The 12,526-nt window shown below is 37.9% G+C and overlaps 2 protein-coding genes across 3 annotated transcripts in view; one reads left to right on the top strand and one right to left on the bottom strand.

The window, feature by feature from the left end:
* LOC123518564 (von Willebrand factor A domain-containing protein 8-like) overlaps positions 1 to 12,526 on the top strand; it is a 124,766-nt gene continuing 112,240 nt past the window's right edge. The window contains 7 exon segments of the mRNA XM_045279418.1: positions 1 to 100; positions 888 to 1,020; positions 1,202 to 1,316; positions 2,374 to 2,454; positions 3,188 to 3,429; positions 3,701 to 3,868; positions 4,249 to 4,413. Of these exon segments, the coding sequence (XP_045135353.1) occupies positions 1,202 to 1,316; positions 2,374 to 2,454; positions 3,188 to 3,429; positions 3,701 to 3,868; positions 4,249 to 4,413 (771 nt within the window). The 5' untranslated portion in view covers positions 1 to 100; positions 888 to 1,020.
* On the bottom strand, positions 5,188 to 11,889 carry LOC123518563. 2 transcript variants are annotated; one of them, XM_045279417.1, is made up of 6 exons: positions 11,605 to 11,889; positions 9,522 to 9,681; positions 9,281 to 9,434; positions 8,276 to 8,456; positions 7,360 to 7,650; positions 5,188 to 5,542 (listed from the first exon to the last, which is right to left on the bottom strand). In XM_045279417.1, exons 1-5 carry the CDS (start codon positions 11,611 to 11,613, stop codon positions 7,393 to 7,395), a joined length of 762 nt encoding a protein of 253 aa, XP_045135352.1. In that variant the 5' UTR covers positions 11,614 to 11,889; the 3' UTR covers positions 5,188 to 5,542; positions 7,360 to 7,392. The 2 variants fall into 2 exon arrangements, with proteins under 2 accessions (XP_045135352.1, XP_045135351.1); XM_045279416.1 differs by having other exon boundaries at positions 7,397 to 7,650; positions 11,605 to 11,873.

Here is a 12,526-nt window from a genome sequence, read left to right as displayed (position 1 = left end):
CTTACGTGTTTGTTTACCTGATCAGCTGACGAGGCACAGCACGAGTAGGCACTAGGCAGGGGCACGGGTCAGGTGTATCTTCTGAGCCTGGTGAAAGCTTGTAAGTACGACCTTTGCCAGGAGTCTGAGAGCGGTACGTAATTACAGGAAACACTGATGGAAAGAAACAAATGGTGAAGGTTTCAACAACATGGGTTATTGTAAATGTAGTTATGGTTAATCTGACTCACATGTGGTGTTTACGTAAGATATATTATGAGGCAGGATAGAATGCTGCACTGCCCTGGGTATACAAGTTGGCTGGCTTATGGGGCGTTTAGATTTATGTTTCCTTATGATATACCCACCTGAACAGCGACTTCTTACGGTGTGGACAGTAGGATTAAAATATTACGCAAACTATTTTTTTTCTTTTGCAATGGCAAAAAAGGAAGAAGTTTTGCAAATTTCCTTGGTAGGTATTTCCATACTTGTTTTTATCTTTGAGAAATAGTTAAGAAGTAACTAATAACTAGATCCAAACCTAGCCATGATTGATATATTAGTCCCTTAGTCTACTCTACGATGTATCAGTACAGCAGGGTGGAATCCCTCCTCAGAGAGAGGTGGTCCATACCAGATAGTGTCTTGTCTCTCATCCCCCATAGTGTGCGGGATATCACTGTGCGCATAGATCTACAAGAGAGAGAGAGAGAGAGAGAGTAGGAATTCGTGTTTGTTATTTCCTTACATTCCAACAGTAACATAACCATGCCTTCCATGTCACTACAACTGATGGTGCATCCAGGCTATACATGCATCATTATATACTCATACATGTGAATTGATATATCTATTTGATATGGATTTTGTAAAGAGTGTTGGTGATAAAAATCTTGTATTTCTAGATTTGTGGGAAATAATGCTGAAATTGTGACAAGAAGACAGCCATTATCACTGCCAGGACAGGTGGTGAGGAGGTGCTAAGGGAAGGTGTTCACTGTGGCAGCCAGGCAAGGTCCCAGGAGCACATCATCAGAGGTGAGATTTTAACTACAGAATATCTAGCACTATACAAATGGAAATTCTATGTTTTATGTTTTTTATCTATTTTCTTCTTATGTCATTGTCCACATCATCATCAGGTTCTCTGTGGTCTCCAGTGTTCCCCTTCCAAGTCACTACCTATATCCCATAACAGTGTGCAACTTCTTTGTCGCAGATGCAGCAGCGAATCATCCTGAGCAGGCTTCAGGTGCTCAACAGAATTCTCTCCACTCCGGGAATAAAGCAAAGTCCCACGTTTGGTTCTCATTATGCACTTCGGCTTTGCTCAGGTAAGAAAGATAAAGTTTTATCATATACTGTTGTTTCTATGCTCATCAGCTACATTGTAATTCTTTGCTTACAGGTAACAGCCAGCTATTGTTGATCTTATTCATGTGGAGTTACCTGCATGTGTCTCTTATTTCCACTATAGTAAAACTAAATTGTACTGATCCACAGGGCGAAGCTGATAATCTGTGCGACGTTGCCATATTTCTCATTACTTCAAGGAAAATTGAATAACATTTCTTTATTCAATTTAATGCTTCTATTCACAAAAAAAAAAAAGGGGAGAGAGGGACTAGAGACATGAAGATCTGTGCCGGTGATTGTCATAAGTAAGTGAAATACAGTAAAGGTGCTGGTTGTAAAAGTGAAAGGGATAATGATGATTTTCAGAATATTTACTGTTATGTCCTCTCGAGATACCTAGTCTAATATAATGATTGGTGTAAAGAAACATCAGGTGAGACAGTATTTTATTTCATTTATTTCCCCAAGTTGAACTTATTCATTGAAAATCATTGGATGAAGAGATTTTTTTTCTGCGTCTGGGTGTACAACACACAGTAAGACAGGGAAGCGTCAGTGTGTTTTTCCATTGTGGTGACTACACGAGTTGTGAATTGAGTTACTTGTGTATGGTGACCTGACTCTCCCCATTCTCCCAGGGAAAATCTCACCTTGGAATGAGTGGCAATGTTGCCTGACCTGATATGACACATCATCATACGTGTACAGTACATGAAATACCTTCATTTGATTTGGTATATAACCCTTATTTGTACACCTGCTATTTAGTGAAATAGTCAGAATGTTCTTATAATGCTGTTTGTTTATAATACTATGATTAAAGAACTGTGGGTAGTATAGGGTGAATGTTTTGGTTGGAGAGCTGGCATAATGATGAACAACACACAATGGGTAATTAAAATTTAGTATTACTATAGTTGAAAATTTTTTATGATATAACACAGACTATTGCCTTAACCATATCCTGATCATAGAAAATTCAACATAATGTCTTTATACAGCCTTTGATATTTACTGTGTTCCTTCATCCTGCAGAGTCATCTAAAGTCACTATTGGTGATGTGTCAAGGCAGCTGAGGGAGCCACATCAACCACAGCTGGTGCCCATTGGATACTGTGAGTACATCATGTGCACACCTTTTTGCTATTAGATGATTATATGACGTGAAAAATTGTGCTTTATGATTTTATAATTGTAAGAATCACATTAATGGCACATGCAATAGTGTGAAGAGTGTTATTTTTTAGCAAATCACATTTTTTAAAGTGTGTGGTGGCAACTGTGTAATGAGAGATATATTAATGAACTTATTTCCTATGTTATCATCAAGGAGAAATTAAGGTTTCATTATAAAGATCACACTTTTGTCAGCTTTTGCATAAATTTCTATTCAGTGAATGCAGACAGTTACACATATTTGAATTATTTATGAGGTAAGTGGGTTTATGAGGCTTCCTACTGCTTGACAGGTATTGAAGAACAAAAGATGAGAGTGACAACAGAGAAAGTGCCTTTGGGAGATGATAGATCACACAGAACCAGCATAAGACCTTTATCAGGGCAAGAATTCACTGCCATCAACATTTTCCAACATACATTTAATCACTTAAATTATGACTCCTATTCATTCTCCATTGCTTCATTACTTAAACACTATATTCAGCTCCTCATCCTAAGGTATTTCAGGTTCTGAATTCACTTTGCTCTGGTTTTTATCTCTTCTTTTGCCATTTCTTTCATTTCTTTTTCAGATTTTTTTAATATCTTGGCCAGTATATAAAGTTAAAATAGTTATTGTAGTGAGTTATACACTTAAAAAATCTTCACTAATATCCCTTATGTTTACAGTGCAGCAAGATCTCCCTCAGTCCTTTTTGAAGCACCTGCGATGGCTGCTGCAGAAGGACAAGTTAGGACAAGACGTCTTCCTGATAGGACCTCCAGGCCCATTACGAAGGCAGCTGGCACTTACCTACTTGGAGCTTACAAAGAGAGAGTTAGAGTTTGTCACACTGACAAGAGATACTACTGACACTGACCTGAAGCAGCGCAGGGAGATACGAGGTGGAACATCCTTTTACCATGATCAGGTGAGAGGTTATGGAGTGAGAATATGAATTTCAGTGAGGAGTCAATCTTAATGGTGTGTCATTATAGTAGATGAAGTGTAACAGTTGGGGAGATCTGAGGAGATACTATTCAGATTTTCTGAAGATTTCGTATTACTCTTGTCAAACCATTTCTTTGTGTATAACCCATAACTTTGGTGTCTTATATGAAGATTATACCTTATCTATTAATTTCAGAGAATAAGAGATAGAACGAGTGTGAGTTAACTGAATATCACTCTTTGGTTTTCAGAGTGCAGTTCGAGCAGCTGTAGAAGGAAGGGTCCTAGTTTTGGAAGGTGTAGAGAAGGCAGAGAGAAATGTGCTACCAGTGCTCAATAATCTTCTTGAAAACAGAGAAATGCAGCTTGAGGATGGGCGCCTCTTGATTGCCAGTCACAGATATGACCAATTACTTGGAGTACGTAGCAAGTGCAGATGTGCTAATTCTTTTTATTATTGACTATATCCCAGAAATGCTTGAACCAGCAGGACTTTCAGAATAGAAAGATAGTTACATTTAGATTCTTAAATATACATTTATAGTTTTCTGCATGTTGTGAGAGATAACTGAAAGAAGTGATAAAACAGGACTAAGAATTCCTTCAGCCAGAATCTTTATATCTTTCACTGACACTGATGTTTATTTCTTTGGGTTACTTTACTCATGTTTCATTTAAGACCAAAAGAGGCCAAACGTTGTGAGCTTTCAAAGAATACAGACTTACTGTATATGTAATTAGAAAATATAGATTTATAACTCCTACATTGGCCTGTTGATTTAACTTGTATTTTGCACAGGAACACTCTCAAGAGGAGCTGGACCAGATGCATCTTGTGCGTGTGAGTCAGGACTTTAGAGTGATAGCTTTGGGTCTTCCCTCTCCCCCATACCAAGGCCACCCTCTTGACCCTCCACTAAGATCAAGGTTTCAAGCCAGAGATGTGTCCAGTCTGCCATTCAAGGTAAGAATGATGTTTGTTTTTATTTGATGTCCCCTCTGCTTTCAGGCTACTTGTGGTGGGGAAGAGGAATTTTTAGAAACCTTGTGAACAGAAATCTGTCCAGGACTTTGATTCTTTGTGATACACAGTGTATGTATGATGATAATTGCTTTATTGCTACCTCATAGAAGATGTATTTGTAATTCTGAATAGCTAAATGTCCTGGCTTAATGTCAACTTCAGCCATTGTATTATTTGTATAGTTGAGTATTGTAGTTTGATCCTTGAACTTCACAACTGAGAAAATTTATTATGCTCCTCCATTAATTTTTCATCTGTGATGAGTTTGTTAAGCAAGCATGCCATTAGAATAATAAACAACAGTGTGAATGGGTAAGTGAAAATGTTAAGATGTTTGTATGATGGAAAATGAAGGCTATGTGTATTTACCTAATGGTATTTACTTGGTTGTATTGTATAGGAGGGGAAGTATGGTTGTGGTTGTGGTGTCTTGTTGTTTATTAATGTCTAATATGGTCTTAAAATTCTCTACTATCTTTGCACACTACTGTTTTGCCCATTTTGTTTCATGTATCCAATGCTCTGAGGAAAAGCTGTTCTTCAAACTTCTATAATTGTCTTCTTTGAGCTTCCTTCCATCTCCTCTTGTTTCCCTTGTGTTCCATTTCAGTAAATCTTCCCTAGCAGAAACCTACATGTTCCTCATAATTCTGTAGATGACTAACTTTTTACCATAAATTATTTGTCCTAGCATTAGGAAATCAAGCCTTATAATTTGTTGGGTCTTCTTTATTACTTAAAATTCACATATAGTAGCATGTTTTTAGCCTTCTTCCAGACTTTTTTATAAAGACATAAGAAACTACCACTGTAACTTGTTATGAGACTGCAAACACACACACACACACACACACACACACACACACACACACACACACACACACACACACACACACACACACACACACTTGCATCTTCATATAGATGGATAAGCAGATAGATGAATTGACAGATTTCAGAAAAGTGTGCATATTTGGAAAAGTGAGCTCATTATGACTCTATTGTTGGAGCACCAGATCCTTTGCAGCTTGCAGGTCACTGTTGCACAATCTTGATTGGAATATTGATTCTGTTGGAGAAGTGAGAGACATTAGTGTAATATATGATATTTAACTTAGATAAGTATGTACTGCAATCATCATCATTATCATGACATGCTACACAGTTCAAGAAAATTTATCTGTTGTAAGAAAAAGAAAAGTAAAGACAAAAAGAGTCATATGAAAAGATGGCCACTGTGGTGCCAGGGGTGGGATTCACCAATGCTCCCTACTTTAACATTGCGTACGAAGAAAAGATAAGGAGTCCATACGAACTCCCCTAAAGTGATTCACTAAAGGTTTCTTAAAATTGCCATCTTGGATACTTTCTTTTCAGTGGAGTTTTACTTCTCTGGTGACAGTCTCTGCTAGATGACATTAGTGCATGGGTGACATTTTTCCTTCAGACAATGGCAGTGCTTCTCCTCGAGGAACATTAATTAATCAGCAGCTAGTAGAAACAAACAATGCGTCATAATCACATGATACAATAGACAGCATTGTCAGTGGAGCCCAAAAGAGGGTTAAAGGGCAACTCTGCCCAACCCTTTGCCAACTCTGCTCATTTTCAACTTGGCTTACATATACCAACTCAGAGCACTGTGTGTATCAAAGTGGCCCATTGTGTATATCAACATTATTAATGATGGAAAGCATGATCTACATGTTACAAAACATATATCTATTACTTCATTAATGTTGATGAGTTTAAAAGATGGGAATCAGTCACTGCCAAACATTATATATGTATACAAGTGAAATAAAAGCCATTCTTACATTGCATTGTCAGACTCTCTCTCTCTCTCTCTCTCTCTCTCTCTCTCTCTCTCTCTCTCTCTCTCTCTCTCTCTCTCTCTCTCTCTCTCTCTCTCTCTCTCTCTCTCTCTCTCTCTCTCTCTCTCTCTCTCTCTCTCTCTCTCTCTCTCTCTCTCTCTCTCTCTCTCCCCTCCCTCCAAGGTACATCACTGCCAGGCAGTCACACCTCACAGATCCTTGGTTTACACTGTACACATTATTGCCAAAAAGTCACCAAAAAAGTATTAACACTATCATTGAGCATGTTTCTAGATTCACTGTTCTAGTCTCAATCTCCTTCCCTCCTCAGTCTACTGCCATAGGATAATGTCACTTACAATTACCTTACATATTTCACTTTCTTTTCCTTTTCAACTACTATCATGTGCTAATATAATACACTAGTGTTTTCTTATATAGAGAGTATTTCATTGCTTCTCAGGCCACTCATGTGCTTATATTATCTGTAGTTCTTTATTTCAATCTACTTCACCTTCATCTAACCTCTGGTTTTGTCGGTGTTTACTTCAGGGGTTGTGTAGTAGAGAAAAGGCACTCATAGGTCTGAGTAATGAGAGAGTACTTAACTTTTGAGGTGCGTATGAAGTCCATAAGTGTTGAGTTCTTGGCATAGATACAGACTTCTTTAGGATTTATGAAATACGGAACTGTTTATTGAAATTTGCCCCAAATCTCAAAGGAAAACAGCCAAAAGGGTTTATCAAAACTATTTGTAGATTTTGAATTTTGAATTAAGGGTTTATGTGTATTAGTTGCATGTGGAATTGTATGAAGGAACAGAGTTATCCATAGATGGCATTCTATCACTACCCCCTTATGTTGTAGGAAGCAAAGGAAAATTTTTAGGGTGGTCATAGTTGGGTAGTAGATCATCTCATAAAATTGATGCTGATATTTTACATTACAAATACTGTTAATCCTGTTCTTTTGATTTGATGGCTTTTGTTCTAATGACAGCTTATTGAGAATTAAAAATGATTTGTTTTGGCCCTTCTTTGTTCAGTCTTAATGGAAAATGATGGATGCAAACCTCAATTTTTCTCAGTGCAGAAATGTCACTATCTCACCGTAGTGTTTTATTATCATGGTAGACGGGTGCATCTTTCTCATCAGGCGAAGACTGGATTGGCACTCCAACATTTTTGATGATCTGGTCTGGCTTTTGAACTTCAAGACCTGGTCCTGCCTCAACTTGTATTTGTTCAGTCAAGACATTTGGTTTTAGCCAGGCAGGTGGGGTATGGTACCATGGAGGGGCCATCTCAAACCACCAGGGTTTCTCTTCAAACCATTCTGGAGCATTAATCAGCCAACTGGGAATCTGAAGAAGAGAAAGATATTAATCAGGATATTGCTCAGTGGTTTGAATCAGGAAAGAAGAATTCATGATTTCTTAGTATATTCTCAACACCATACTTAGGTGTTGATAATTGTGGTTTTGAGTTCAATACAAACAGTTCACATTGAAATTACATTTGATAGTTATTGAGCTATTGTAACGATGGTGATGATGATGATGATGATTATGGTGATGGTGATGATGATGATGATGATCATCATCATCATCAGTAGCAGCAGCAGCAACAAAGTCATCATTATCAATTTGGGTGTTTGGTATGAACTGAGTTGTTAGTGATTGCTGGCTGCTTAATGTTTAGCTTGGTCAATGCTCTCTCAGTTCTTTGCAGAAACACATTCTAAAACCTTGATGCACTCTACTTAATGCTACAAAACATTAATACTAATTGTTTATGCTAACACTATCCATAGGATCTGATGATGCACATTCTACAGAACATATATTATAGTATGTATATATATATATATATATATATATATATATATATATATATATATATATATATATATATATATATATATATATATATATATATATATTATTTTATTTATTTTTTTTTTCAAGGTACCTGGTACATAAGTCATACCTCATTTAAAGATGGAGAGGGTGGTGGTGGTGGTGGTGGGTCATTTAATGCGGGACCAATGTTCACTTCGATGCACTCCCCTTTAATGCAGTTCTTTTCCCATGTATTGAAGTAGTGGCCATGGTCACAAATATTTAACGTTGGTATGAACTCTTTGGAACCTTGAAACTCCTCAATGCAGCTGGATGAAATAATCATAAATAAATATCATACTAAATGTATGAGCAGAAAGAGAGTTAATATTTTCTAAAATGATCCTTACATTTTGGAGGGTATTTGAAAAATAGAATATTATATAAAGTTTAGTCCATAACAAAAAATAAGGTAACACTTGAAAAGAAAGAAAGGAAGCAAAAAAAAAAAAAAAAAAAAATCCTTGATGTAGATACCATACACATGCATAGCTTTATAGTATTTATTAAAAAATGATATCATTACATGTGCTTTATTTAGGTCTTCTAGTTTAATCCCCTATTTAATGAGACTTTTCTGCTATAGTTCTTCATGTCTTAGACACAGGGATTGAAATTTGCAATGTGAGGACACATGAACATAGCAGCATTGGCTGTTATTAATGTTCTTGTCTACTAATTGGTCTACATGTTTCTTTCCTGGTAGTATTTAGATATGTGATGCATTACCAAACCCTTACCTATTTTTAATGAACCAGATTATTAGCATCTGTAATAGTCTGGTATTTACAAGCAAGTGAGAGTGTGGGGGATCAGTTAATTTACATGTTTTTATTTAGATGGCATTATTTAGATTAGTCTATGGGCAAAATTATCATCCTGTGACAGTGTTTGTCTGTTTAGGTGGAATGAAGGTCAGGGATCTAGAAAACAAAGTGAAGCATTATCTAGGATGTTCTTTGGCCAGTTGGTATGGGGGATACAGTAATAGTGTTCATGATGGAGAGGGATGCAAGGAAACAATTTCTTTTTTATTTTTAAAGTACTGTTACTTAGGGAATGCAAATGAAAACTGAGGTCATGCAGTACTCACAATGTAAAATATTGGCATTCTAGAGGATTTGGAAGTGATCCAATCTTATTGCACTCTTGCCCAGTGCTGCGGGCAAAAGGAATCATTTTGGCATTGTCAGGATACTTTACTGATGAAGTTAATAGCTGATTTGTTATTTCAGTAATGGAAGGCCCTGAAAAGAGAAATGTTGTCAGATATTAAGGGAAATAACTGTTAAGATTCTCAGAGTAGGTGAGGAAAGCTATTTGATGTGTCTTACCATGTGGCTGTGGAGGATTAGAATGTGTGTCTTGTTTGGTCTTGGTGTTGTGCTGCTCTGCTGTTACCAAACTTTCTTTGGCAGTTTCTGCAGTATCATCCATTGGCATACCATGTCCAATGATTACCATGCACACTGCCACCATCACAACTTCCCACAGCTGTTAGGCAAAATAAAGATACATTTTGTTGATTATGATAAATAATTAGGTGATGTCTCCAGTCATACATGTAACATGACACAGACACTTCAAACACCGACAGAATTAGTTACTGCGTGCATTATTGACTATGCAAGACATAAAAGCATGATTTGTTTTGAGAACAAAATGCAACTCTCCATACAAAACCATAAGTAAAAAGAAGAAAAAAAAAAAAACTGACATGGTGTTATTTTCTACTGATATGATTTGGTATCTAGTCTGTGGTGAATCTTACTTGGTATAATTTTGTTAAGTCTTTAGTTTCTGTAAAGTGATAAATTTCATTGGAAATAGTTACCTTCAGAATCAAATTTACGTTTCTGAAAATGTTTGTAGCATGTTGCACAGAAAGTCATGTTTGGATTTTCAAGGGACATGAAATTTGTTATCAATTTTCTGTTGGAATGTCTCTAAGTCTGGGCTGGCTGCCTAATTCCTATATCCTGGACTGCTGTGATGCAAATATAGATCAATGAATAAAATATATTTAAAATGAAATAAAGATAGTAATAATGAAAGTGATAGTAATAACAATGATAATACGGATGGCAATGATGATAAGAATAATAACAACAATGGTGATGATAGTGATAGTAATGTTAATAATAGTGATGATGATGATGATGATGATGATGATGATGATGATAATTAAAAATAATAATAATAAACAAATACAAGAACAAGAACAACAACAACAACAGTAATATTAATAATAATAATAAGAAAAATATAACCACAACAATAATGATACTAAAACTGTAATTGTACTTGGCAGATTTATATTATAAAGGATGAGAGAGAGAGAGAGAGAGAGAGAGAGAGAGAGAGAGAGAGAGAGAGGTAACATGGACATGCAATCTGTACGTACTGGCAGCAAGACAAACAACATACAGGGCAGTGCGGGGGTTGGGATGGAAATTTGTACAGTGTAGCAGGAGTCCTGAGACGAGACAGGTACGGTTGCCACACGCAGACTCGTACTATTTTGACACGCCTTAGGTTTCAACCATTACCGGGGGTTAGGGTGCACATAAATATTCAGGTTTTCATTGGTATTTTTCAAACTCTTGTTTAATTAAACTCATAAGTCTGTAAGGTGGCCATAATCAAAGACTCGTGTTTCGATGTAGACATGGGCCATTTACCGAAGGCCACACGTGTGATTATTCGTGTTTTCATTTGTAATTTTGCCTGTCAAGATGCACAATCATTGTTAAACTCATAGGAATTATAGAAGCAGATTTTAAAACAGTAACATCTCAAGCTTGTCCATTAAAATAACAGTAAGACCAAGGTAAAGAGAATATTCTCTTGACCTTGGGTAATACGCCGAGACGTTTTGAGAGTATGGACGGACACAAGAGCACTTCATATTATCTCCCAGCAATAGTAACCCTTATAGTGATGCACAGTTTACTATTGACTACATAACGTTTGCAAGCAAGTTATCCTACTACAGTCTTGCTTTGTGGCCTACGTAGACGAGACAAAATTAACCTCTCTCTCTCTCTCTCTCTCTCTCGATTTTTTTTTTTTCTCGCAGTGGTCTGAATATACCAGTAATTCCTGACCATGGCAGTGGAATGATTAACTTGTCAAGGGGCAGTTATGAGCTATCGGCCGGTAGTAATAATTCTCCTGCTCCCTAATACTCCATCATACATCTCTAGAGTTTAGGCCACAGTGAGTCTCATCATTCCTGTACGTACATATGCACATCCACTCAGAACATCTCGGGCAGAAGTACCCCAATAATAACCTTCCCGGCCCCTACCAACATGAAATCCTACCATGCCGTACCATTCTACCCACTTCACACCATCGCGTCAGCATCGCAAGCACGCACTGTCCAACCTGACTGGGACTAACGAGGGTCTTTACCTGCGCCATGCTAGCGACGGGTTGAAACAAGTACCTCCTGCAGCACCCGGCTCACTACTGCTTGCTGTCCTCGCGACCCACCACCACTTGCACACCAGGCGGGAACAGGTTCATTGCTGGAGGACAGGGGAGGGTACTCAGGGAAGGACCAGGAGGAGGGAAAGGAGAGGGAGGAGAACTGTAGATTGGGTACGCCAGGGAAGGTCAATGTGTGAAGGCAGTGAGAATTGTGGGTGGTATTGTCTTTTTGCTGTCTCCATTTCTTTCCATAGGTTGCAGGGAAGTTGAAGGGAAGGCTGGTGAAGAAAGTGTGCATACGTAGTGAAAAGGTGGTTTTTATGAGGGATCGTGAAGAGAGAGAGAGAGAGAGAGAGAGAGAGAGAGAGAGAGTGTGTGTATGCGGAGAAGATGCCGCACTGTAGGAGAAACTTCGAGGGAGGGCATGGCGTGTATTGAATGTAAATAAGATTATTGTGGGAAGGTGAGGACAAACACACACACACACACACACACACACACACACACACACACACACACACACACACACACACACACACACACACACACACACAATTTATTCCCATGTGTGTAAAATGTGATAATATTTTTCTCTTGCTCATGCTGCTTGAGGGATATTTGTCTCTGAGAGAGCAAGAACCTTTTGGTGTAGGTAGGTGTGTGGAGGTTACTCTTTGCGTTGGTATTGTGGCAAGTGTGACAGATGTGTTCCTTGTTCATCATCGAAGTATTGAATGTGGTGAGTAGCAATCTGGACCTCGCGGAGCAGTCTGTCCTCTGTGGAGTAGTTGCACGGCTGAGTGGCGGCGCTCTGTGATGGAAACCGGTTTGGTGGTGCAAGCAAGGGGGATAGGAAGGATTGACGTTCTAAGGTCGTTGACCACGGTTCGTTCGCCTCTCAGCC

Source organism: Portunus trituberculatus, chromosome 44 (genome assembly GCF_017591435.1).
Source record: "Portunus trituberculatus isolate SZX2019 chromosome 44, ASM1759143v1, whole genome shotgun sequence".
NCBI classification, from domain to species: Eukaryota; Metazoa; Arthropoda; class Malacostraca; order Decapoda; family Portunidae; genus Portunus; species Portunus trituberculatus.
Note: the sequence above shows the minus strand (reverse complement) of the source record. Positions and strands in the feature narration are given on the sequence as shown.

Coding starts and splice junctions, on each gene's coding strand:
- LOC123518563 (XM_045279416.1), bottom strand. Junction 8,457..9,280: donor GAATGCCAATATTTTACATT/GTGAGTACTGCA, acceptor TATTTCATCCAG/CTGCATTGAGGAGTTTCAAG. Junction 5,543..7,396: donor CATGATAATAAAACACTACG/GTGAGATAGTGA, acceptor CTTCTCCAACAG/AATCAATATTCCAATCAAGA.